Source organism: Glycine soja, chromosome 3 (genome assembly GCF_004193775.1).
Source record: "Glycine soja cultivar W05 chromosome 3, ASM419377v2, whole genome shotgun sequence".
Lineage (NCBI taxonomy): Eukaryota > Viridiplantae > Streptophyta > Magnoliopsida > Fabales > Fabaceae > Glycine > Glycine soja.
Window position 1 is genome coordinate 38,057,560 of NC_041004.1, and position 27,617 is coordinate 38,085,176.

At 31.7% G+C, this 27,617-nt stretch overlaps 3 protein-coding genes across 6 annotated transcripts; 2 read left to right on the plus strand and 1 right to left on the minus strand.

The window, feature by feature from the left end:
* Window positions 1–2,091: 2,091 nt before the first annotated feature.
* LOC114406797 lies at window positions 2,092–10,271 on the plus strand. Of its 2 annotated transcripts, none has more exons than XM_028369616.1 (9): window positions 2,092–2,257; window positions 2,371–2,563; window positions 3,791–4,159; window positions 4,238–4,497; window positions 6,343–6,484; window positions 6,642–7,013; window positions 7,129–7,260; window positions 7,341–7,469; window positions 7,582–10,271. In XM_028369616.1, exons 2-9 carry the CDS (start codon window positions 2,435–2,437, stop codon window positions 9,871–9,873), a joined length of 3,825 nt encoding a protein of 1,274 aa, XP_028225417.1. In that variant the 5' UTR covers window positions 2,092–2,257; window positions 2,371–2,434; the 3' UTR covers window positions 9,874–10,271. The 2 variants fall into 2 exon arrangements, with proteins under 2 accessions (XP_028225417.1, XP_028225418.1); XM_028369617.1 differs by having other exon boundaries at window positions 2,371–2,539.
* Window positions 10,272–12,595: 2,324 nt separating this feature from the next.
* On the minus strand, window positions 12,596–14,618 carry LOC114406798. The gene is made up of 2 exons (XM_028369618.1): window positions 13,962–14,618; window positions 12,596–12,920 (listed from the first exon to the last, which is right to left on the minus strand). The coding sequence occupies exons 1-2, from the start codon at window positions 14,512–14,514 to the stop codon at window positions 12,721–12,723; spliced, it is 753 nt and encodes a 250-aa protein (XP_028225419.1). The 5' UTR covers window positions 14,515–14,618; the 3' UTR covers window positions 12,596–12,720.
* A 2,603-nt stretch (window positions 14,619–17,221) lies between these two features.
* Window positions 17,222–23,930, plus strand: LOC114406799 (metal tolerance protein 4-like). Of its 3 annotated transcripts, none has more exons than XM_028369619.1 (8): window positions 17,222–17,313; window positions 17,426–17,611; window positions 19,177–19,349; window positions 22,035–22,233; window positions 22,388–22,566; window positions 22,676–22,826; window positions 22,913–23,046; window positions 23,528–23,930. In XM_028369619.1, exons 2-8 carry the CDS (start codon window positions 17,431–17,433, stop codon window positions 23,705–23,707), a joined length of 1,197 nt encoding a protein of 398 aa, XP_028225420.1. In that variant the 5' UTR covers window positions 17,222–17,313; window positions 17,426–17,430; the 3' UTR covers window positions 23,708–23,930. The 3 variants fall into 3 exon arrangements, with proteins under 3 accessions (XP_028225420.1, XP_028225422.1, XP_028225421.1); XM_028369621.1 differs by having other exon boundaries at window positions 19,186–19,349; XM_028369620.1 differs by lacking the exon at window positions 17,222–17,313 and having other exon boundaries at window positions 17,389–17,611.
* The last annotated feature ends 3,687 nt before the right edge of the window (window positions 23,931–27,617 follow it).

A 27,617-nucleotide genomic window follows, 5' to 3' on the forward strand; every position in this document is an offset into this window, starting at 1 on the left:
GAATTTAATTTGTCTATTTTTCAATTCAATCTAATTAAGTTTAATTGGGTTGGGTTGGGTTGGTTTAACTTTTTTTATCAAGTTGTACATTAAAAAAGTTTACCTTTTTAAGTCTTAAAAAATTAAGAAATTCCTTAATTTGATTAACAAACAAAGATAAATCATAAAGTTGTAATCAATTCATCTTTTAAGGCAACGACGAGTAATTATGGCGACAATGGTGTTTACAATACTAGGGTTTTAGGAAGAAACTCTCTCCACCCCTATTGTGGCTTGCGAGAGTGACTGAGACTCAATGACTTCGAGAGATGAATATCTCTGAGTGACTTGGAGATATGAATGCTTGTTTAGTGTATGTGGGTTGAGGGTTGAGTTTGGTCGGTTCTAAAATTTTAAATCCATTACCAACCTAGTTTTAATTGGGTTCATTAAAATAAAACTAATTCAACCCAATAACTCAATCTAACTCATAAAAATCTAATTGAGTTTGATTGGATTGGATGGATTCACGAGTTAAGTGTGATTCGCTTACACCCCTAATAATATATGATAATAACTACTAAACATATTTTTATACAAAAATAATTTTAAAAAATACTATTATTTTGAAGTAACTCATTTTCTTATAGGTTTAAAGTAACTCCTATATCTTGTTCAAGAATAATGATTCAGATTTATAATATGAGAATAAATATTGATAATATTTAAGTAGTTATTTTGTTATTAATTGGTACAACAAAGTTGTACAACAATGCATCAAATCCAACACGTCATTTGTTTAAAATGTTTATGTGATATATTTGTGCTTGTTTCAAGTTTTATATTTTATATAACATTATTTTTAAATATATTTTGAACAATATTCTCACTAAATCATTTATATGAGACGAGTGCATTAAATCAATTCTACAAAATAATTAAATTCCTGCAAAATGAGTAGTAAATAACATAACAAATGAAGAAAATTATTTTTAAAAATACATTGTATTATAATTAAATAATTTTTGAGGATAGATTTTTAAATAATACATAGGTTTAATTACCCATTTAGTCATTATAGTTCTCAAACTCATCAATTTTAGTCCTTATAGTTATTAAGTGAATTTTTTTAATACTTGAAGTTTAATAAGTGAATTTTTTAGTGATAGAGACCTTTTGAGAATTAAAATATAAACTTGAGGAATTAAATATTCACTTATTAATGATGGGAATTAAAAGGAATAAATTTGAAAACTATAAAGATGAAATGAGTAATTAAATCTAATATATAATATCAAATATTGGTATTATATGCTTTTTTTCATAAAGACTACAATTTCTTATATAGGAAACTTTCTTATCCAAGTCAAGTGAACCTATTATGTGTAAATTGCACTTTTCCTTCAAGTGTTTAATGTAATTATATATTTTGATTTGAACTCAAAACTACTTATAAGTTAGATGAAATAATTATGGTTAGTTATATTTTTTCTTTCTATTAAGTGTTTAACACAAATATACATTTATGATTCAAAGTTTTTTTGACCGAACAATTCAAACTTAAAACTACTAATTAAACGGAAACAATTATATCTCAATAAATCTATATGCTCAATAACACCATGATATGTTTTTAACATTATCATTCTTAAAATATACCATTCTCATATGTTTTATTCTAAAAAATATAACAACATGTTAAAAAATAAATAGAACCTAATCAATATATTATATCCTTGTTGTTGAAGAAGCAACCAATGAATATAACTATATAGTTTTTATTCACTCAATAGAATAGAAGAAAATCATCATATTTAAATATTGAGTTATTTTTCAACTTTATGAGTTATTTTTCAGAGAAAAATTATGAATTACAATCACCAAATTAATTATATTAATTCGATATTAATACTACCTAACTAATCTAAACTTTTTATTTTTTTATTTTGTGTGGTTGGGTGCTAAATCCTTGGTGATAAGTAACAAATAGTGGGCTTTATTGTTGCTTTTGAGATTTTTACCGCGTAGGGAAGCAACATGAGCATTTCCAAATTACCAATATACACGAAAAAAAAAATCAAATCCTTATTTTCTTTCTTTTCTCCAAAAAAATAAAAATAAAATATATTCATTCACACAGGCAGTTGCTCACACCTCCAAATCTCATGGTCTCCATCTCAATCCTCTTTCGATCAAAAACCCTTAGCTCTTCTCTCTCTCATACATACACACACTCTCAATTCTTGCACATCTTCCATCGGCGTTGGCGTCTTCATTGGTTCGGTTTCAATTTGATATCGGATGTTCATTTGATCTATCTGTTGTTTCTGTTTTTTTTTTCTTATTAATCCTCGCTTATTTTGTTTTGCATCCGATTGGTGTGGATTTCAGAATTGGTTAAAATTGACATGAACGGTGGAAAAATTGGTGAATGAATCTCGCAGAGTTTTGAAAAATGCCGGGATTAGCGCAAAGGAATGAACACCAACTTACTAATGGCTCATCCACGCCGACGTGTTCGCTCTCTGCGAATAGATTCTGGTCGAAGAATTCGGACGAGGTTTGCTACAATCAGCTCCAGAAGGTGCTGAATTCTTCTTATTTTAATTGATTTTTTTTCGTATTGGATTTTGGATTGTTGCTGGATCACTGTTTTGGATTGATTGTTGTGTTATTAGTGATGGTTTGATTGGGTTTATATTGGATCTTACTGTGGGAACACTTGTTTGATTACTTTTGCGGGGTTTGGATTTATAGTTTAAGTGTTTTTTCTGATTGATAAATGTCATTCAGTGATGGTTTCTGATATTTCTTGTTACTTGTTCATTTGTTGTCCATTGAACAATATTTGCGCAACTGTTCGAACTCATGGTTTACACGGATGATACTTTTCTAGCCGGGGCAATGAATTATCGACAGTGAACCACACAAACTTCAAAATGGATTTTAAAGTACACGGCTCAGAGTCGGACACTAACAGATACTTCTATTTGTGTCCTACCATTTTTAACTTTTATTTTCTTTTAAATTTTGTAACTATACGGATGGTACAATGCCGCAATAATGAGACAGATAATATTATTTATTGTGTCTACAACGATTGAAATGTTGCTTTTGAAACATTAAGTTCTCTACTTTTAGTATTTAGTTATGTGTTAATATTATTTTTGTATGTTATACCCTTGTTACGTGTTGTCTCATGTTATTTTAAAAATTCTTATTATCTCCCTTGTTTATTTCAAGGCTTTAAAATACAGTCCGCTGCTGCAATTGTGGTTGCAATATCAAGGCTTTTGTGATTGCACCACGACTGCAACTGGGGATGCATCAACCATATTTATCCACAATATCAAGGACCGCAAGAAAACCACAACTGCAACCGCAATTTAAAACCTTGGTTTATTTTGTATCGTATTTGTGTCTGTGTCATATCCATGCTTCCTAGTTAATCAATGAAATTTGGCAGCTATCAAATTGTGGGAGTATGGGTTTAGAGAGGAAAGAGCTTCCTTGGGAATTGATGTTAATTCACACTAGTGGTTTTAAATTGTGGTTCAGGTTGCAGTGCAGTTGTGTTGTGATTGGCAATATTGCAGGGAATTGTGGGTAAATGCAGTCAATGTGGTTGTGAAAACCTTAGAAACAGCAATATCGCAGCCACAACAGTGGTTGCAATCTGCTACTTAAAACCATATTTCACAGAGATTAAGCTTTGACCTAGGTCATGCTTACCTTGTTCTCTTGATAAAAAATGCAACTTGTGACATGTTTACTTTGTCTCTTATTGGTGTATTACATTTTTGCCATACAGTTCTGGATTGAGCTGTCGCTGCAAGCTCGGCAAAAACTCTTGAGGATAGACAAACAATCCCTTTTTGAGCAAGCTCGTAAAAATATGTACTGCTCTAGGTGCAATGGGTTGCTTCTTGAGGGTTTTCTGCAGATTGCTATGTATGGGAAATCTTTGCAACAAGAAGGGGTGGATGCTCACTTTCCTTGCAACAGATCCGGAGGTTTGAAAAAGCTAAATAATGACGAATCAAGCATTATCAATGGATGCCAAGATGAAATTCAAGATCCATCTATCCATCCTTGGGGAGGTCTGACTACATCACGTGATGGCTCATTAACACTTATGAGCTGCTACTTGTATTCAAAGTCTTTGAAAGGACTGCAAATTGTAAGTGCATCTCATTTATATTAGATTCTCATCCCATTCTTTTCCCATTTGTATCTAAACTTTTGGTGCAAATGTTAGGTCTTTGATGGTGCACGTGCTAGGGAGAGGGAAAGGGAACTGCTTTATCCTGATGCTTGTGGCGGGGGAGGCCGTGGTTGGATAAGTCAAGGAATAGTTAGTTATGGCAGAGGACATGGGACAAGAGAAACGTGTGCCCTGCATACTGCCAGACTTTCATGCGATACACTAGTGGATTTTTGGTCAGCACTGGGAGAGGAGACTCGGCTTTCTCTTTTAAGAATGAAGGAAGAAGATTTTATTGAGAGACTTATGTACAGGTGTCTATCGATTTTTTCGTTCCTTACACTGTCCTAACCCTTAGATAAGTGAGGATTGTTACTAATAATAATATAAATTTAATTCTAGAATCAGTCATACAGTTGAAATTGACATACAAAGAATGAGAATGTGGAACATGCCTCTGAAAGGTTTAAAATAAATTTCCTGAATATGACCATCTTTGTTAGGATCAGCTCGGAAAAGTGTTAGGTGGAATAATGAGAAAGAATAAAGATTTTGGGGGTTTGATATTCTTACCCATTATACACAAGTGATTTGTATTCAACTAACTATCTGTTGGATTCTTGGACAATTGAGCTGCCAGTTTGATGCTTAAAAAGGTAAACAGGGAACTCTATCATAGGCATGGAGTTAAAAAATTCTCTAGCAACATACTCCAGATGCAGTAAATGATGATTAAATAGTGATTCATGGATTTTTAGGTTGAAAATTAGAACTTTATCAAGGATAGCTGTATGGGGGAGAGCTTTTTATTATATGTCAGTTATGTGATGTTCTTCAGTTTTTTGTTGAATATGTGCATCTTCTGTCTGCTTTCATGTTTCCATGGAACTCCCTTACCCAGGGTCAGCTAAAGGATGAATCTATTAATTGCATTTCTTGGCATAGCCCTAGCTCGTCTGATATTTTGAAGGGTTTTCCCCGATTCTTGCTTATGATAGTTTAGATTAGACATTGTATGATTATTATAACATACAATCCTGGAGAAGCAGCATGATTCAGGCTGTTATAGGACAGCCATCATTTATGACATCGCAAGGTTTAGGCAATTGGATTACTTGGGACTTGTGGATTGTATACACAAGTAGTTTTGATAAGAAATGATAATTTTGTTGGAGAGAATTAGATACTTTGGGACTTTATGGACTGTAGATATGGACTATTAGGTAAAAACTGATTATGCTATGTAAGAGTTGTTTTCATGCAATTATTGAGAAGATAAATCAACAGATGAGCTGTTGTTAGGATTGAAACTGACATTATTCTCCACTCAAATGGTTTGGTGATTACTGATTTTCATTAAGGTTTTAGGCAATAATTTAGCTAAAAGATTAATGTCCACTGACCTTTTGTGATGGTGATCTTGTTTGTCAAAAGATTTGTTAAAAGGTAACACAAGCGGAGTGAGTATAATGAGATCCTTAGTTAATGGAACTTGAGTTAAGAAAGACAAAGAAACAAGAAAAGAATTTGAAGAATAGTCTATTAGTTATAAATTATGGACAAGTCAGCTTCTGTTCCTTCAAAGTGATTTTACAAAGGCACCTTGGTAGATTAGAATGTTAACTTTATCTTTCTGATATAAATTGGAAAAACTATCTATTATAGATTCACTGCACTATTTTATTTTTGCCTGTTATTACTGGTTTATTGAAGTTTTGAGTGTTATGTCTCTGGAGTTACATGTTCTGTCAGCAAAAAAATATTAAGGGAAACTGTTTATTTAAAATTTCCAATATTGTGTCTGGTGCTGTCTCATTGTACTGGGTCAAAGAACTTGCTACTTTCTATCATCAGGTGGGTCTTTTTGTGTTATTAGAGTTAGACTACTGATTTTTATTTTTAATTTTTAGTCATTTTTTTGAACATTTTGTACTAATTCTCATTTGAATACATAAACACAATGCCTATTCATTCATTCCTAGTATGATTTAATCTATTTTTTCATCATCAGAAACTATATGTGAAGCTTTGCTTCAAAGCTTTATAGTATTTGGTGAGATCCCTTTTTCTCTATATATATATGCACACAATTGTATGTTTTTAAGGATAAGGATGTTTTATGCTTTTGGTTTTTATTAATGAGTTACCATATCTATCAGGTTCGATAGCAAGAGATTTTGCAGAGATTGTAGAAGAAATGTTATTCGAGAATTCAAGGAACTAAAAGAACTGAGGCGCATGTGCAGAGAACCTCGTTGCACCAGCTGGTTTTGTGTTGCTGACTCTGCCTTTCAATATGAGGTGTGACTTTCACATTTCTATCCTGTAAAACCTATGGTGATTGAGATTTTGGTGGAAGAGTCTATGGAGTATCTATGAAAAGATTGTTTTATCAAGCTATCGGCAACTAGAATAGAAGTTCTACCTAACACGACATCTACCCATTTGCTTTTATTAGGTATCTGATGACTCAGTTCAAGCTGATTGGCGCCAGACATTTGCTGATGCATCGGGAACCTATCATCACTTTGAGTGGGCTGTGGGGACAACTGAAGGAAAATCTGACATTTTGGAATTTGAAAATGTTGGATTGAATGGATGTGTTCGAGCCAGTGGCCTGGATCTTGGTGGCTTGAGTGCATGTTTTGTTACCCTCCGAGCTTGGAGATTAGATGGACGCTGTACTGAACTTACTGTTAAAGCTCATTCCTTGAAGGGTCAACAGTGTGTACATTGCAGGTTAATTGTAGGAGATGGTTATGTTACAATCACAAAAGGGGAAAGTATCAGAAGGTTCTTTGAGCATGCTGAAGAGGCCGAGGAAGAAGAGGTAATGCAAGTTTCACTGAGAAAATAATCCTTGTTAATTATCCATCATTCATTTGATTTTGATAATTAGTCATGAGGAATTTGTAAGTTTGATGTTATATAATGTATGCTCTCAGGATGATGATTCAGTTGACAAGGATGGGAATGAGCTTGATGGAGAATGCTCCCGTCCCCAAAAGCATGCAAAAAGCCCTGAACTTGCTCGAGAATTTCTTCTAGATGCTGCCACTATTATTTTCAAAGAACAGGCATGTTTAGCACTAGTATTATTTTCTGTGCTTGTTTTTGTTGTTCAACCAGATAACCACTGACTGTACTATCCTTTCAGGTTGAAAAGGCTTTCAGAGAAGGAACAGCACGTCAAAATGCACACAGCATATTTGTTTGTCTTGCACTAAAACTGCTGGAGGATCGAGTGCACGTGGCATGCAAAGAAATCATTACCTTGGAAAAGCAGGTCTTAGTTATTATGCTTTTAGGAAAAAGGCTGTTGGGGACAGGAAAAAAAGCTCTTGTGTCTATTTTTAGAATACATTTCCTAAATCTCAATTGCATGATTTTGTCTACAGATGAAGCTTCTTGAAGAAGAAGAAAAGGAAAAACGTGAAGAAGAAGAACGCAAGGAGCGGAGAAGGACAAAGGAACGGGAGAAAAAGCTTAGAAGGAAGGAAAGACTAAAAGGAAAAGAAAAAGAAAAGAAGTGTTCTGAATCAAATGATGCTCTTGGTTCTCCTGAAATCTCAAAGAAAGAATTGTCTGCAGTTGCTGATATGGAGCAAAATACTCCTATTAGCTGCAGTAATTTAGTTATTGAAACAGATGAAACTAATCTATTGAGGGATGATTCTCCTAACATCGAAGATGAAGAATTCTCTAGTGAGTGTAGTACTTTGAAACCACAAGACCTCTCTTATGATGATTGTGAGGAAGAAATTTCAAATGCAGAAGATGAGATGGGTCAGTCTACAATTGAACAATCAATGTCTTCTCATCGAAAACTAAGATGTAGGAAAGAATTTCAACTTGATATGCCTATGAAGTGGTCTGACAGACGACGATATGCAGTTGTTTCAGAAAATAGTGTGATGGTTTGCAGATCTGAGCCAAGACATTATGGAGAGAGTTTTGTGACATCATCCAGGGTAATGAATGGGTTGAATAGGCAATCAAGAATAAATTTCCCAACAAAATCCAATTGTCGAAATGTTGGTCCTCCCAAGTATAATGAGAAGTTTTATAGTTCCAAGAACCGGATGAATGAAAAATGTGATATTCATTCTTGCAGTTGTAGCTTGAATAATGAATCTAAGACTAGGGTTGAGCAACATTCTCCTATGACCAGAGTTAGGCGGGAGACAAAACCTACCTGTCAGTCTGAATCTGCAAGAGATACATCCAAGCAATTTTGTCGTGGTAATAAGAATAATCAAGTAGCCTATATGCATGAGAGTAATGGAAGACCCAAAAGCAAAATCATCTCAGGGAACTGCCCCACCAGGGATTTGTTTCAATCGAAGAAAGTTTGGGAGCCTATAGAATCTCAAAAGAAATATCCTTGCAGTAATTCTGATTCTGATGCTATTTTGAGGTCCACTAAAGTTGAAGGAACTCAGTCTGATCTGGTCAAGTTGTCTATTGGAGAAGCTGTTGATTCAGGTGGAAATGATGACAAGGAATGTAATTCAAAAAGATTTAGTGGAATGGATGAAAGCTGTCAAAATGATTTTCACGTAGAAGCTGAAGGTTCTTGTAGCTCTACGGAAATTGCTTTGGAGGAATCTGGAATTTGTCCAACTGGAGGCTTTGCCTTAAATAATTCTTCTGATCCAACTCAAAGTAGCACTTTTAGTTCTGATAACTGCTCATCATGCCTAAGTGAGGGTGATAATAATACAACCTCGTCAAACCATGAAAATACAGAATCCTCAATCACATCGGATTCAGAAGATGTTAGCCAGCAATCTGAAGTAAGAAATAATTCGGATTGTGTGGAAACTGTCTTGTCTCATTGTCATGAAGTTGCTGTAGAGAATAGCCAGAATGCAAGTGGTGAGGGTTTGACAAGAAAATCAAGTTCACTGATTGGTCTGTCCTTGGATGGTACAAGAAATTATGCATTGGGGAATCTTGTGGAAACTGCCCAAAATTTTGACAATTGTTTTTCCACCACTAATGTGTGTTCTCAACTTCAAAGTATGCTTCCACCGTTGTCAAACCAAAATATACATTTTCCAGTGTTTCAAGCTCCTTCAGCAATGGGTTATTTCCATCAAAATCCAGTTTCATGGCCAGCAGCTCCCACAAATGGGTTGATACCCTTCCCACACTCAAATCCCTATTTATTTGCTGGCCCTCTTGGATATGGCTTAAATGAGGACCCACGCTTCAGCTTGCGGTATGGAGCCTTACAGCAACCAACGTCCTTATTCAACCCTGGTGTTCCAGTTTATCAGCCAGTTGCCAGAGCTAATGTCTTAAATGCAGAGGAGCGGACTCAAGTTTCCAAGCCAGCTTCTTTGCCAGAGCATCTTAACGGATCTGTTGCAGAAATGGTCTTTCCAGCTGGACCTATTTCCAAGAGACCAGCATCACATGGAGAAGTTAGGCATGATAATTCTTCCAAGCCACTTGAGAATAAAAATGATTTTTCCTTGTTTCATTTTGGTGGACCTGTAGCCCTATCAACTGGATGTAAATCGGCATTCACTTCTTTGAATGGTGATACTGTTGGCGATTTTTCCTCAAAAAGTTCAGCAGATCATGTCGAGAAGGTTCATAATTGCAATAAGAAAGAGACTCCCGCCATGGAGGAATACAACTTGTTTGCAGCAAGTAATAACCTAAGGTTTTCAATTTTTTAAAATGATAAGGTGAGAAGTATTAGGTGGCTGTTGTCGAATCCAGTCCCTATCTTCACATATGGTAATGGAGGTTTGAGTACCTTGTAATTTGGTGAACAATAAGCTTCCTTTCAGCAATTTCCAATTTAGCCTATAGCTTGATTAGTTAATTGTTGCCCAATTGTCTCTATTCTTTTTATTTTTTTTGGTGTAGAGAAAGATTGAGAGTGCTGGTATTTTAAAGATTTTTTTGTGAGGTCATAATCACCCTAAAGTTTCAATGAAGCATTTGTTCTTCATAATTCTTTTTGTTATACTGAAACTAAAGCAGTCTTTATAGTGAAAAGCTGTATTGGAGTTTGAGCTGACATTGTCATTATTATGATTATTGAATTCAAATTTAGATCCTTTCATGCGAATCTCACAGTTTTGTCGTGTAGAGACATGCAAAAGATTTAAGTGTTCATAGTTTTAATGGGGGGTCTGATGTGTAGATTAATTGGAAGTGGGATAGGTCTTGTTCAGCCATATTTGCTCTGTTCTACTTTCTTTGGTGCTTTGCCTTTTTGAGGTGAAAATTCTGAGGTATTCTTGATGGAATACTCGTGAGGATTGAAGTTTGATTTGAAACTTCTGAATTGAAAGTTTACTAGGGTAAATCAATAAAAAAAATCACAATAAGTATGATTTTTAAAAGTTATCAAATATAAACTTAAATTTGATTTTGATTCCTAACAAATATTACTTTTTTGTGTTTCTTAATAAATTTTTGTTTTACATTAAATCTTTTGATAAAATAATATTATTTTTGGTCTTTGATATTTTATTTTAATTCTTAATAAATTAACAAATTTTATTTCTATTAATTACAAATATTTTTTTTTACTAGGAAGCAAATCCAAAATTTGCTCATTTATGATAATCTCAACATTGATTTCATAAAACTTTTACTTTATAATAAAATATATTTTATTAACAGAAAATATTTAAGGATTAAGATCTTATCTAGTGAAACCATAACCTCCTACAAAAACACTCCTAATTCTCAAATTGTATAAATACTCCTTTGATTTTGTTATCATATATATGAAGTATTAAATAATTTTATCAAGATAAAAATATGTTTTTCATCTCTTTAAATATTGAAATATTTAGAATCCATGCTTCTGAAATTTCTAGTATGTTTTTCATTTTCATAAAATATAAATTTGTGATATTCTAACTCAGAGAGCCAACATTTTACAGGATGAACAACATACTCAAAATTCCACAGAAAGAAATTTTAAACATTTTAACATTTATAAGGTCAAAAAGTTTTATGATTAGTTTTCGCTAAAACACTTTACTGTCCCTTCTATTGAAATCTCTCATCCCCAATCTTTATACCAATAATTTGAATAAACTTCCAAATTCATGAGTGATTGACACATTAGCTTTTGAGCGATTAAAATTACATTCGTGGTTTTAATAAATTACAAATGTCAACCACTTAAGTCTCACTGGTTAAGTGCCTTTTATTTTTTTTAATGACAATAACATGAAAACTCGACCTCATGAAAATTACTCAAGTTCCTCATCACTCGTGCAATCATGCTATATTAACCACTCCCGTCTCTGTCAATGTGTCTAGCTTAAACCTAACAGAACACATGGCATGTTAAATAAGTAATGCAAAATAAAATTTCCTGAATTGAAATTATATTTTCCAACTGGTTTTAAATTACCTCCCCACTATTATGGAACAATGTTTTGGGGGAAAGGGAGTATAAAATCTCTTCCACGTTCCTCCATAACCTTAATCTTCCTTGATTCATCTTTCCCAAATTCGCCTTTTCGATTTCTCAATAAGCCTACGCCTAATGACCTCATCAGTTTCAAGTTCTCCATCTCATCTCTAGCCTAATGATCTCATCAGTTTCAAGTTTCCACCTCGACAATTTAACCTATAATCTCCACAAGCCTCAAGCTCACTTGCAAATAATAAACCCATAAAAAGTTCATAATCAAACAAACTCACCACTACATTTCATTCCATCAAAACCTCAACTAAACCTCAATTCTATCCAAAACTGTACTACAAAAAGTCACACAAAAACTAGAATAAAAAACACTGAAAACCACCGTCCTCCCCAAGTCAGATTGCCATCCAAAAAGAGCTTTTCAACCTGTCTGTAATTGACCACACCTTGATGTAGCATTCACAGCTCTCCTCTGAAGCATATTTTCCAGTCATAGGCAAATCAACATCATCAGAAGCTCATCAAGCTAGAAATAGAATTGAGAACCTTAGCACCATTCCAACCATAAAATTAGAACCATCATTCTCTAATACAAGAAAACTCATTGGACACTCACCATCTTCAGAACCCCAAGTCAAATCACAAGACTTGTTCTACTGTCAAACCAGTCTCTGCATCATCTAACCTTCAACCACTAGAGCTACTTGACCTCAATTAGAAATGTAACCATACCCAAGGTTTAGCAAGCCATCACACATCTTGGTGAATTTTGATAGCAGAGCCAGCAACTTCTGATGTTTGGTCTTTGTCATTGATGATTGTGGCACTCGACAATGAAACTTGGTGTTGATTTGATTTGGATTGAATAGAGAAAGGTGGTCTTGGTTGAGTTTGTGAAACTATTGAAATATTGAAAGTGAGGCATTTTAAGAGATGGAGGAATTTGATTTTGACACAAAACGTTCCAAGAACCATGCAAGATTTTACCAGTGAGGGGAAAGCTATCATATCAATCAAATTATATTATTTTATAATTTTTCAACCAAAAATTCAAGCTAATAATCAAGAAGGAAAACACCATATAAAAAGTTCAATCAAATTGTGTATTCAAATGTACACACTCTAGTTTTTAAGCTCTCGAGCAGATCAAAACGGCTAAATAAAGGCCAGGTTCATCCACAAATTCAGCCACGTCAAAAGAATGGGCAGCTGCAACACTTTGTAAATATGTTTTATTAGGTAGGTCAGAAACTACTACATCTGGGTACTGTTTTCGTTGCTGTTCTAATACTTCTTTCCCTTTAGGATGACTGATAATCACCCTTCCACCTACAGGTCAAATCCAAAATTAAATAAAGAAAACAACTTGGGAGCACTGACCTAAACTTCATGAGGCAAGAATATTGAGCTAAGAATAAGAAAAATAACATGGAGCACTAAGAAAATCCATCAAGTTTACTGGCAATACAGTCAAGTATACACAAAACTAGTAAAATAAAAATAAAGATGACACTTTTATAAATTATCATCTAATTAAAACATAGCCATAAAAACAAATCAACAGCCGAGTAATAATAGTTGTTAAAAAATCCAGCGTTTCAGGAATGTTTCTTTTGAAGCAATTTCTTGTCTTCACTCGTGAAACACAAAATTACTCAAACCTTCATTACAAGAAAAAATTATTCAATGCTTCATGAAAGGCAAACTTTGAGCACAACATGTGTCTTGTTTGTGTCTCCGAACTAAATAGAATGACTGCTAATAATGAATGAAGTTCACGTATACAAAATAAAATATAGGAGTTCTAGCGACACACTATCTAATACACTGCTTTTACTACAATTTCTATTATTAGTTAAATAAGGAGTTTATCCAAACAGGGCCTAATTACAGAGTTCTGACACACCTTCTCCATAACTTTTTATATAGGAAAACAAAATAAAAAGGCAAAATGAATTACACTTTTTTTTTCATAAGTTAAAATTAGCTTTTATGCATATGTTAATTTATTTGTTTAACTTCTCCAAAAGGTGATTTTAACATGTGTATAAGCTAATTTTAACTTAGAGAAGCTTAATTTATTTTACCTTCTTATTTTCTTCCCCTATACGTGCATATTGAGAAATCTATCCAAACAGGGCCTTCAACCCATATAAGTTTGAAACATTTAAATAAATTTCAGCTAACAATAGAAAGTGTGTTTAAAATAATGTGGTAAAGAGTACAGAACTATCTCTAAAACAGTAAACAACCGAAGCAGCTATGTTGGGTTTCCTACCATATACAACACGCAATAAACAGAGGAAATAACACAGGAAATCATAACTAATTAGCAATTACAAAGATGTTGAAATCGAAGAGAAAACTCACCCGGTGCACATTTCCCAGCCAAAGACTCCAAAATTTGGTGGAGCTTGAAGGGCAACGCGGGAAGGAAATAAAGAAACACAGCATCAAAAGGAGCCCACTTTTCCGGAACATAAATAATCTCCCCTTGCCAACACTTAACCCTGTCATATTTTTCTTTAATGCAAGCCAGTGTCAGAAGCGAGTCATGAACAACAAACACAGAGGGAGTTAAACCCGCTAAGGAATCAACAAAGTCTTCTGACCCAGTTGAGACCAAAACCCTCGAACTCTGTTCGATGTTTCCGGAAGCTATAATGCGGTCAGTGGTTCGGTGTTCGGCGCAATCAAGCACGGACCAGTCCTTCTCGATGATTTCTGGGATGGAAACGAAGGACGCGCCCTCGGGGAGGGAAATGGGGGCGTCGATGTTCGAGTCTGTGGCTCGAAGAAAAGTGGGTTTTTGTGTCAGGGGAATTGGGGAGAGAGTGCGGAATATGGGTTGGTGTTTGGTTTGAAGAAAAGGGCGGAACTTGCATGGTGTGAGGATGAAGGAACCTAAAGAAATTGAATTCATGGAGGAAAGAACAGAGTTTTGAACTCAACTCAATGGAGGTGCAGAGTGTGTGTACAAACGAGGATAGAATAGACTCTTGAATTAGGGTCTACGCTACGGTGACCGACTAACTTCTACTATATTTTTTTTATTGGTACGAGAATTACAACATACTCAATTCACTCATACAATTTTATTCAATTAATTAAATTAAACTTTCTTATTTTGATAATTTATACAATATATTTCCTTGTTAAAAATCACCTTCCAAATTTGATAAAAAAAATAAAAAATCATCTTCCAAAACTGTCTCCTACCTTTATCATTGGTTTGTTTCGATCACGAGAGGTGAAACTGAGAAAAAGATAAGAAGAAAAAAATATAAATGATAAATGATAAATGATAAATGATAAATGAGTATAATTTAGGATTTAATTATTATGCAAAATGTAAAGAATTTTTATATGTCATATTTTAAAAAAATTCTAAAAAAAAGGTTTGATTTTATCCTAATTATCTTAAGTCACACCTGCTATGTGATTATTAGAAGAAAACAAACACATTATTTGATTGATTGGTGGCAAAAAAAAAATTTACACTATGATATATAACCGTTAAACTCTTTGATTTAAATGTATTCACCTAAAATATTTTTCTTTTACATTTTCAAAACAGTATTAGATTGTAACAAAAAAGAAGATTTTTTATAAGAAAATAAATAAAATTTTCACATATTACTTAAAGTAAATTACATTAACTATCCCTATAATTTTGTGAAATTACACATTCTTTTCAATTTTTATATACTCCTTAATTTCCTTAATTTTTAGAAATATATATTGACACTCCTTATCGATTACTAGTGACAATTTGAACAAAAGAACAATATTGAATATAATTTGAAAATTAAAGGTTTAAATTGAACTTTTAATAATAAAGGAAACAAAATGAACCTATTAAATAAAAACAAGTAATTTAACCTATTTTTTTCACATCAAAGGTGGAATAGAATTTGTGGTCCTCTTTGATTGTGAAAAAATATTTTTGAGATGTATATAAAAAATAAAAAATAAAAAGATGAAAATAATTACATATAATATCAAATATTGTATCATTTAATGTTTAAAAGAAAGTACTAACAACACACTTTTTAACTATTTGTTTAAATGGGAGTGCTAGCTAGCTAGAAATACACATTCTCTGTTACACACATTTGTTTGTTGATAAAAAAATTATTAAAAACTATAAAATTAGAAAATAAAGTCATTAAATTATTAAATAAGATGTGACTCATAAGCTTTTATAATTTTCAATAAATTTTAACTAATTAAAGAAAATATTTTCAAAAAAATGTATGAGTTGTTTTCTTAATTAACATTTCGCTTGATGTAATTTATTAAAAACTACTAAATTTCTTAGATAAAGAGTATGATTCACACAAATTAATAATTGATTTTCAACAAATTAGGAATTAGTCTCTCACAGCAACAACACAGTGAATAAAAGTTGGAATCCGTACTCGGGGTGTTTGACATTACCTTAACATGATTTGGAGGAAACATGAAGGAAATGAATAAAAAAAGTTTGTGTTGCTAGATTTTTCATATTTAAATATACAAAAAACCTTTTTAGAAAACAATGTCCGTGTACAAACCTAGCTACTTCTCTTCTCTTCGGCTGACACTATAATGATAGCAGCATGTTATTCCTTCCTTCACAATTTTAACTATCAGTGATAAAGCTCCTTTAACTGTAACTGGATGATTTATTTGCTCAAACTTCAGAGCTAGCATATTCGAACATAAAGATTACATTAATTTCTTACTCCCAAAATTCATTATTGAAAGTGTCATGTGAACGGCCTACAATTTATTGGAGTCGTCACTAGTATGGTATGCACTTATGCTGATCAGCATAAGTAAGTACGTATTTTCATGAAGCTCATTGTTATGTTGAGATTTGATCAAGAACGACTCTTGATGTTTATAGCAGCTGTTATTTTTATCCTTTTCCGATCATCTTACCTATGTTCTTTACTTCTTGTCATAGATAAAGTCATCAAGCTGTTACTGTAAAGAGGTTTACTATTTATTAAAGCTGTTACTGTTATTTTTATCCTTTTCTGATCATCTTACCTATGTTGAGATTTGTTGTTGTTACTATGTTATGAAATTGAAGAAAAATTGGAGTTACAGTCTTGCAAAAACCGAAGGGGTGTGAAATGTGAACGATTGATTTATTTAATGTTTAAGATCATTGATAAATAGTCAAAATAATAATAAAAATTATTAAAAATTTAAAATAAAATTCGAATAATTTATTTATTAAAGTCCTTTTAATATATTTAAGTCCTATATTTAAATTTTTAACTCTGATAGAATCATGATACACACAAGGAATATCCCTTTTCCCAATGCCCAATTTGTCCAAACTCAAGTCACATACGTCTGAATATTGCTGCTGTACGTGCTTGCATACATATTATCATTCCCGTGAGTCCAAATAGGTAACGTCCATTGCTTACTCTGACATAGTTAAGCTGTGGCTTAACCATATCACTGCAAATGGCAAAAACCCATCAAGGGTTGAAGCCTCCAATATTCCTTGTCAAACTCAAACATATCCATAGATTCCAGTTTTACGTTTCCTAGAAGTGTAAGATGTATACGTGACAGAAGAAAACATTGTACGTATTTTACATATATGATTGGAGTTTTAGGGAATGAGAATAATATTGAAAGACATGTTTCATGCATATATAAAAGCAGTAATTAATAGTTCAGCAGTTGAGGGTCATCTTCAATTCTTTCGTTTTGTTAGGTGGGGTTGCTGTTTTTTTTTTTTTTTGGCATATTATATTGGAATTTGGTGGAATTAGCATCTTTGAATTTTATTTTTTTTACAATTGAGTTTCTGGGTTGCACTTGGACAGTGAATATGGAAGGTGGTTTGGAACATTTAAAGGCACCGTTTTTGTCAAGTAATAGTGGTGAGCTCAGTGAAGTCACTCGTCTCAAATGCGATTTTTTCTCCAAATTGCCTGATAAAGTTCGGTGTGGTCTCGATCCTGATCTCTCTTTTCACATTGACTACTCAAAGGCAACTGGCTTAACAGAAGGTATTCTTGAGTTTTAAATTTACATGCAATTTAGAAGTCACTATATGCATTGAAAAATCAATAGTTGATATTTTCATCAGCAATTGAAATCCAACTTACAGAAGAAAAATCCAACTTTAATATTAATATTGAAAATTGACTCTTCTAAAATGAAAATAATTCAATTTAGAGCTACCGGGAAATAATAGTTTGTAGAGGATATGTTTAGCCGTTGATCTTGTAAAAAAATATTTAGCCGTTGATATTGTAAAAAAATGTTTAGCCGTTGATTTTCATTAAATTATTTAGGACCTAAATTTAGATAACTTGATTGCTTATTAAGTTTTATAATTAAAATTATAAAATTATAAAATTTAAATTGAATTAAGTATTATATTTTACTTTTTTATTTTATGAATTTGTCAAATAAACATTTTTAAAATATTTATATTTTATTAAGATAAAATGGATGTAAAAACCAATAAAACTAAATATGTAATTACCAATTAATTATAAATAATGTTATTAAAATTATCATAACTCTGATTTTTTTTGCATAATCTAATTTTTATCACTTTCTCATCTTGTTAATTATTACATGTTATTTTTAATAATTTTCTCTTTCTCCCAACTTCCATCTTAAAGGGTGTATATAAATTTAAGTATTTTTTTTTACTCTGAAATGCAAAAAGAAAATATTTTTCACATTCATGAGAATATATACACTTTAAGATTATGTTGTAAGTGGAAGAAGGTGGAATAAAAAAAGACAAGAGAAAGGAAAAAAATGAAGGAAAAATGAAATTATTTTAAAGTTGTTTGGTATAAGAGAAAATAAAAAGAAAGAAAGTTACTATTTTTCCTATTTTGAATGTGTACAGATCAAAAATAAAACATGCATGTGAAATGTCATAAATATATCCTTAAATAAGAAATAAAATATAATAATTAATATTTTTGGTAAAAAAATATAGAATAATATTTGTTTTTATAAGATTTTTTTAAATATTTTTTCACTTACAGTATAATAGAAGACATATAATTATTAATGTATAGTGAGGAGAGAGCGGACATATTTTTCTCTTAGGATATGTTTGATTGAGAAAGAAAGCCGATAAAAAGAAAATAAAAAATGTAAAGTGAGATAAATAGTCTGGTAAGAAAAAAAAAATGAAAGAAAAGAAAGTTAATTTTTTTCCTCTTATTTAGTTGTATTGAAAGTAGAAAGAAAAAAAAGACACATGTGATGATATAAATATTCTTTAATAAGAAATAAGATATAATAACTATTGTTTTTGATAAAAAAAAATTATCTACTTAGAATATAACTCTTTTTTATACAAGAATATATATATATATATATATATTTTCACTTACAATATAAAAAACATAATTATTACTACATTTGAAGTGGTTTATGTTTGAACGCATTCGTGTGCATCTTACCATTCGAATAAATGGATTACAATTTTCAATTCTGTTTTGTGCTGTATATAGTTGTAGCCATAGTCACCTTTATTTTCTATGAGAATATATGAACTTTTTGGCATCATACTCAAATTTCATTTTCTTTCTTCGTGTGCAAGGGGAGAAAGAGTATTACGAAAGGCAATTTTCCACCCTAAGGTCTTTCGAGGAGGTTGATTCAACTGAATCGTCCAATGTCATTGAGGATGGCTCAGTGCACGGGGAACAAGTGCAATCTGAAAGGGCAATGAAAATATCCAATTTGGCAAACGTTCTTTTACTCGCTTTTAAGGTACCGTTTCTCTCATTTTTAATTGAGCTATAATTACTCCATCTTTAAATTTTCATTAGTCATTTGAAGCTTTAATTTTGTTTGCCAATTTGTGTACGTGAAGAGCCTGATTTGCAACTAAGGGAAGTAAATGAAAGAACGTAAACAAAAGAAGTAAAAAATAATCTTTGTTATCTCCATCTGTTAGAGTTAGACAGTGGAAGTGAGTTACATGTATGTTTTATGCTACAGCATTTCATGTATAGTCACGGCAATATATATATATATATATATATATATAATAACATATGTTCCATGGCAATAATAATAATAATATATAACTGGACGTAAGTCGTGTCACATGGAGTAATCACTATTGTGATGAAGTTAATGACATCAAAGCTAAACAAGCAACCATCACAGATCATATGATATATCCAAGAACATGAATGTGGTACCAAATTAAACTTCTCCCAACTCTCATCACATCTTGTGACTTCTATGCATTAATGAGTATCTAATAATGTTTGTTTCATTAATTATTAAAAATCTAACTAAATTTCTCCTCTTCCGACATAATTATTGGGCATAATTATATTAATAATACTTTGTTATAATCATTTTATTAATTAATATATCATGTTAGTCATTATATTATAGACTAATTGTTCTCTGTATGGATAATTTCTTTAACTTCATTTTCTTATCCACGAATATTTGATGGTAACATTATTTATATTGATGTTAACTATTATTAACGAAGACACGTTTAATTAATACATATATCTACCATCAATTTCAATATGTTTCAATTTGAGTTGGTTCTTTGCCTACACTTGTCTCTCTAATAATCTCCGACAAGTAGAAGTCTTATTTCTTTTTAGTAATTTCACCAAATCATATGTATAATTCTCCTTTAAGGATTGAGTTTCCTTTTCTATGGTTTGCTTCCATTTTTCCTTATCGTCCATCTCATTAACTTCTAAAACTTTGAGGTTTCCTCCTATTTCTAATAAGGTTAACATATTCACCTGAGAAGTAATAACTCTTGATGGTTTAACACTTAGTAACAATTCTTGATAAGTTGTGACTCCTCACATCTGTGTAACTTCTATTTATTATCACGATTACTTGAATGTGGCAGCTATACCTCCTCACAAGTCATCACATTATTGCAACTCTTATGCATTAACAAGAATGTAGCGCGGCTCCATTAATTATGGAAAATTTTCAACATTGTGCATAACCCTGAAATTGACATCGTAAACATATCAATTTGACGCCCTCTTGACAGCATTTCATCCAAAAACTCCATGGGCATGGCTTCAGTCTGCCTTCTATAATGGTTGTTAATATGACTTCAACAAGTGCTTTGTATAAGTACTTAGTATATAGTGTGTTGAGTATATAGTGTACATTATTGTTGTCATGATAGATTATTGGTTCGCAAAAGCAAACTATTTGGAAACAAGTATTGGATTGGAAGGAGACTTTATATTTTATATTTTTATGGAAAACAATTGAAAACGAGTGAGAATTTAAAGTAATGAAATTAGAAACAAAGTTATAAAGAGATTAATTCAATTTCGATTATTTTCTCAAATAGGCAACAGTGGTTGGAGTTAAACATCACTAAATGTTCACATGATATATCAACTTCTACCTATTTCAAGTAAAAACATTCATGGTTTAATTGATCGATCTCTACTAATTAAGTTAGCTTAAACCTACTCCCTTGGTGCACGAACCCTTAAAAACCACATAATTTGAGTTCTTTAAATCAAACCACACGAAAATAAGATAAAAAAATACTTAAAAAAATCATGTACCTTGAGTTCTATTCCTAGATAATAAAGAATATGGCAATAAATTAATAAGCACAACCACTCACAATCCATTTTCCAATTTTATGAAAGTTCAACAAGTCAATGTATGATTAACCACTGCATACAAAACTATATGTAAAGATCCAAAGGCATGGATAAAAGATTAAGAGAAAAGAAGTCAACTACACCATAATCCAAAATGGATCCATCAAATCCTAATTAAAAGTTACTGTATTTTAGCTACATAAATTATATACAACATTCAATAAAATATCGTAAAAATATATTAAACTATATACAACATTCAATAAAACATCGTAAAAATATATTAATAATACTTATTCATATTTGATAAAAAAATTAAATGTTACCAAAAAAATTTAATAACATTTTTAATAAGTATTGGATAAAAATATATTGTTAATTAAAGATCACATATGTAATAGTGAGTGTTTAGAAATAGATGCCAAAAGAGAAAAAACAATAAATAAATGACATAGAACTCCTTAACCATCTTCAAGAAATTGAAGATGATTCCAAAAAAATTGTTCAAAACCTTGTTTCTTCAAGCCATAACTCTTGGGTGCCAAATTTCTACATCCTTATTTGTTGCAACCCTAATCTTGGTTTAAGAGTATTTTTTTTATTTTCTTTTATTTGTAAATATTAATTGTTAGCTTTTGTTAGCAAAAGAATTCGAACGCCCGATATTTCTCTCTTTTCTTTCTTCCTTTATCACCAAGCCAACCTTATCTCCTCAAGAGTGTGTTTTTAACATTCATCTATATGTTTGCTTTTAAGCTCATAAACTAGTCAGCATTTAGTGTTCTCCTTTTTCTTTGTAGTTTGCTCTACTTTGACCAAGAATCACATCATACAGGTATTTGCAACAGTTAAGAGTGGTTCCATAGCTATTGCTGCATCAACACTGGATTCTCTGCTAGATCTGATGGCTGGCGGGGTACTTTGGTTTACACACCTCTCCATGAAGCGCACAAATATTTATAAGTATCCCATTGGAAAATTGAGAATGCAACCGGTTGGCATTACCATCTTTGCCGCTATCATGGCTACGTTGGGTATGTTAATTACGTATTTGTGGTTCAGATTAGGTTATTTATCGATCCATTGTAACTTATCTCTATCTAGCGTTTCTTAAACTAGTCTAAATTATATGCTATATGCTATAGTTACTAAAATGACTTTTTTTTTGGACAACTTTTATGTATTAAGGTTTTCAAGTGCTGGTTGAGGCCGTTGAACAATTGATTAAAGGAAAACCATCCCTTAAGATGACTTCAGATCAATTGTTTTGGTTGTGTATAATCATGCTGACTGCCACTGGCGTAAAGCTTTTACTCTGGTTGTATTGTAGAAGTTCAGGAAATAAAATAGTTCGTGCCTATGCCGAGGTATAACATTTTCTGTTTTCATAACTTATTGATGTATTAATTGCATTGATCATCACTGAAAAATGTTAGATTTTGGTGTCTCATTTCTTGTTTTTATAATGATTGCCAGGATCACTATTTTGATGTGATAACCAACATAGTTGGTTTGGTTGCTGCTGTCCTAGGTGATAAATTTAGTTGGTGGATTGACCCTATTGGCGCTATTTTGCTTGCACTCTACACAATTTCAAATTGGTCTAAAACAGTGCTTGAAAATGCTGGTTCTCTCTTTCTCTCTTCTTATTTTGCGTCTTATGCTTTGTTCAATTACGTACTCTATTTAAATGATGGTTACCTCTTGGTTTAGTTTCCTTGGTTGGACAATCAGCTCCACCTGAAGTCTTGCAGAAATTGACATACCTTGTTTTAAGATACCATCCTCAAATCAAACGTATTGACACAGTCCGTGCCTACACTTTTGGAGTTTTATACTTTGTTGAGGTAAGTGGATTTTGTGTCGGCTATTCCAGAAATTATCACTTAGCTTGAGAATATGCCATGTCTGTACATTTTTATATGATACATAATCACTTTTTTTAATTTACAAATAAAGTTATAAATTTTATGTAAAGGAGGAATGTTAATTACTCTCATTTTATATTTCACCAAAATTAATAATCATTAATAAATTTCAACCAATCATAAATAGAGTGTCACAGAGAATGTCTAATATTTCTATTATGTAAAGATAGTTCGGAATATATAATTTTGGTCGCAAATTATATAATAATTTATCCTATTTTAGGAACTTAAAACATGTTTTTCTCAATAAAGAAGGAACTTCTTATGTGATGTAGGACCATGTGCTTTAACCAATCTCCATGTGATATGTATTAACATAAAACACATTTGATGTTAACAAATTTAAAGGGAATTTGATATAAACTAATTTGAAATTCGTATCCATGTTGGACATAAACAGGTGGACATAGAACTACCGGAGGATCTTCCACTGAAAGAAGCACATGCAATTGGAGAATCATTGCAGATAAGGATCGAAGAACTCCCTGAAGTTGAGAGAGCCTTTGTTCATCTTGACACTGAATGTGAGCATAAGCCTGAGCACTCTGTTCTTAGCACTCTTCCCAGCAGCCAGATATAACATTAAGCTTCCAGTGTGATATTATAAATATGGGCTTTGTTATTAGCTAATAAATCAACGTAGCTCGATCTCTTCTGTGTGAACTTCAAAGTATCTTTGTCTTACTTGTTCTAGTAGCTCGATAATCCTCGAGATTCAATTACTTTTTCAGTGATCCTCTATATGTTAAAAAAGTGCAATGTTGGAAGATTTGTTTACTCCATGGATGGTTTCATTATGCAAATGTATTTCCTTGTATGATCAAACCAATAACAAATAGGTAAATTGTATTCCAAAAAGGTCAAATGCTAATATTATTTGGCGCTTTAGGCACATTTGAATATATTGTAAAGATTGGATTCACTCCAAAATTTAGCTTAAGAGTAGAGGATGCACTATATCTCATAATTTGTTTTTAACTATGATATTCTAAAAGACATTTTCTTATCACAAAGATGATTTATAATTAGATGATAATATGAAATTATTTTATAGTTTTTTATCTACTAATTCTAAAATGTCTCTTTAATTATTAAAAGTATGAAGTTTGTAATACTAGATTGATGGTACAATAAATATTGGATAAACCTTTATTTATTTATTTTTGGAAATCAAAATATCAAATATTTTTATAATAATTTATGTACAATGCTTAATTAAATTATCTAGAATCTTTGGTAATATTGAATAAAATCTGGTATTATTTATATTAGAAATTAATTGAGCGTAACTTTTGCCTCCAAAACAACCTAATTATCCAAAATTTAGGACAGACTAGCTATAATTTCTAATATGATATTAAGCTTTATGAGGCTCAAACTTTATTATATTAAAAGAACACCCCCCCGCCCCCCCTCCTCCGCCCCCCAAAATAGAGAATGGTAAAAAAGGATAGAAGGTCCAAAATAAAATTTTAAAAAAGTTAGGTCAAATAAGAAAAAAAATAAATAATATGACAATTAATGACTTACAATTTTTTTTTGACTGTGATGATTTACAAATTTAAGAACTAAAATGAAAATTTACTCATAATATTTAATTCTAAGCAATTAGATTCAAAATTGTAAAGTGTAATAAAATAATTAATTATTATTTTGTGATTGATTTTATTTTATTATTTGAATGCATTTTTCATATATGTTAAATTATTTTATATTAGTATTTTAAAACTTCAGGAAATTAAGTAATTGGTTTATTATTATTATTATTATGTTGAATAAAAAATTACAATATTTTTTTGAAAGGAAAAAATTATAATATGTATATATATATTTGTGTTATATTAATTTATACATTACTGCGTACTATATTTAGTGTATATATATTATATAAATCTTATATATATTTTTTCATAATATTATTATATAGCATATATAATCTAGTTATATAATATTTAACATTTATTTTTGACTGATTATAATATTTAACATAATTTGATTCAATTAATTTAATCTTATTTGACTCTTACAAAACTGTAAGTAAATGTAAAATAATAATTTTAGACATTGATGGAAAAAATCAACTATATACTGATATTCTCTAACACATACATAATTCATTAATTAAATGCGTATAATGGAAAAGTTTTTACACTATTAATTAATATAAATAATCATTGCAGTGATTTTTAATATAATTATAAAAGTCAGCCAGCATACTATATATTTACACTATTGATGTCTTTCGTATTTTCCCTTTTAATTTTCATAATTAATCTGTCAGTCAGCACACAAATTTAATCCTGTTTTAGTTAAAAGTCAAAACCAAAAAATATATTAACCCATGCCAAATCTTCACTGTAAAACCACATCCGTCGCTCAGTCCAAACCCTCACTGATAAGCTTCTCTTTCTACTCGAGCATCATTTTCATCTGAACCCTTCAATTCCTCCCATTTTATCACTGCTCCCTTTGCCGAGAGCACAGGCAGCAACAGTGTTAGGGTTAATGTTCAAGTGTCGCAGCAGCCCCAACAACAAACAAATCCTCTAGTAAACTTCAACAAACATCTAAGAAACAAAAGTCACAGCTAGGGTTAACACCACCACTGCCATCTAGACAAAATAAAACTGCTGTAATAGTAGTTTCTTTACTGCCACCACCACCACCAAAATCGAACAGAACCACTGCAATGGTAGTTCCACCACCACAACTTAAGAAAACCATTACGGATTAATACTAATGCGGCTGGAAGTGGAACACGCCAACAGCTAACTGTTGCGTTAATTACCCTCGGCCGTATGACAGAGGAGGAATGAGACCACAAAATCCTTTTGGTCTCACTTCCTCGTCGACCGAGGAAGTACTGGAGTAGTATCCTACCTCAATGATTTCCGTTTATCTACACCATTGGTGCATCGAATCAAGCGCCATCCCCTGTTGGTGCCACTTATACGAGGCAAATGGATCACCAGCAACAGAGAACTGTGGATTTTTTGTCTAAGATGGAGGGTGCATCGAATCACGCACGCCACCCTGTTGGTGCCACTTTCTCACCATCATATAAGTTTGGTAACTATGGAGCAGGCCAACACGAGCGTTAACAGTGGATTTTCTGTCTCAGATGGAGGCAAGAAGATCGACATCGGTTCAAATTCGGAGGGTTTTCCCTCTGAATAATGCTATGCTGGCAGAATGGGCTTCCACCCTTACACTTGCAGATGGAAGAATACAACCCGTGGATTTGAAAATGAAGCTTAGGCTGGTTTAGGGTTTTTTCTTTTGTTCAATCTTCAGTTATTGTGTTAATTAATGTTTCTTTTGGTGAGACCGTGAGAGGAGTTGTTTTCAATAGATCGACCAGAACCAAAAGAACTTATGAAGTCAAAGAAAATAATTTATTTGATCAATATGCACAACGAAATTGAAACAATTATGTTTGCTCTACTCGTGTTTTTGCGCGACGTTGGTCGAAAAGACGTACCAAATCTTTTTATTTTAATATAGCTAAAGAAAAATTTTTATTCATAGGAGTAGAAACCATATACAAAATATAAATAGCATTAGCCCAGTTATTTCCCTGCACTGGTACTATATATTTCCCGGTACTGGTCGAAAAGACGTAATCTTGAAATGCAAATGTAATGTTATTGAGTATGCATCCTCTAGAACAGACCTATATATAGTTGTAGATGACGCTATTACTACAGGGTGTAAATATATTATAAATCTATTGTTAAAAAATTCTGTATGTACAATTATTAGATGGTCATGATATATAATCTCGCTCATTTCACTAAATTAAATTAAATTGTTTTATTTTGTTTTCTCTATATGTACGCACACAAATTTAATAGAGCTAAAATATATCTAGAGCTGAAGGTGTGCAAATACATCCCCCAACTTTCATAACATTATAAGTAAATATTTTTTAGTTTTTTTTATTTATTTTGTTTTTCTATTTTTTTTGTATATATTTGAACCCACTACTGATCTCAATTTTTTTCACTGATCCCTTATTATTATTATTATTATTATTATTATTATTATTATTATTATTATTATTATTATTTACTTGATTTGAAAGTCAATTTTTTTCGTTCTCTCTAATAGTAATAGCTTCTAGTTAGCTTCCTTATCCCATTGACACATATACCTAGATATGTCACTGAATATAGGAGATATTCTAATTAACTCAAGTACGTAGGAGAAATCAGCTTGCCTACTTTTTTATTAATACAAAAATTAATCGTTACAGAAAACTAAGGAAGCTTTATGTACCTTAACTAACAGCCATGATCGAGATTTGAATTTGATTAGTTCTAACAGGTATATTTCTAAGGACGAATTTTGAAGACAACTCATGAGCAAAGAAAGACAAAGGGTGTGTTAGGAAATCCATATAGAAACTTAATTATTGTAAACAAAAGTTTTCACCTTCAAATTAAAGCAGCAAACATAGAAGGAATGAAGCTAATGGGATGATGTTCTAT

Excerpts from the sequence above, each read along its gene's own strand:
- LOC114406798 (XM_028369618.1), bottom strand. The coding sequence starts at position 14,514 with ATGAATTCAATTTCTTTAGGTTCCTTCATCCTCACACCATGCAAGTTC. Across the intron at positions 12,921-13,961 it reads GGCTGGGAAATGTGCACCGG|GTGGAAGGGTGATTATCAGT; the intron begins GTGAGTTTTCTC and ends TTTGACCTGTAG.
- LOC114406799 (XM_028369619.1), top strand. The coding sequence starts at position 17,431 with ATGGAAGGTGGTTTGGAACATTTAAAGGCACCGTTTTTGTCAAGTAAT. Across the intron at positions 19,350-22,034 it reads TTCTTTTACTCGCTTTTAAG|GTATTTGCAACAGTTAAGAG; the intron begins GTACCGTTTCTC and ends CACATCATACAG. Across the intron at positions 22,234-22,387 it reads CGCTATCATGGCTACGTTGG|GTTTTCAAGTGCTGGTTGAG; the intron begins GTATGTTAATTA and ends TTATGTATTAAG.
- LOC114406797 (XM_028369616.1), top strand. The coding sequence starts at position 2,435 with ATGCCGGGATTAGCGCAAAGGAATGAACACCAACTTACTAATGGCTCA. Across the intron at positions 7,014-7,128 it reads AAGAGGCCGAGGAAGAAGAG|GATGATGATTCAGTTGACAA; the intron begins GTAATGCAAGTT and ends GTATGCTCTCAG. Across the intron at positions 7,261-7,340 it reads CTATTATTTTCAAAGAACAG|GTTGAAAAGGCTTTCAGAGA; the intron begins GCATGTTTAGCA and ends CTATCCTTTCAG.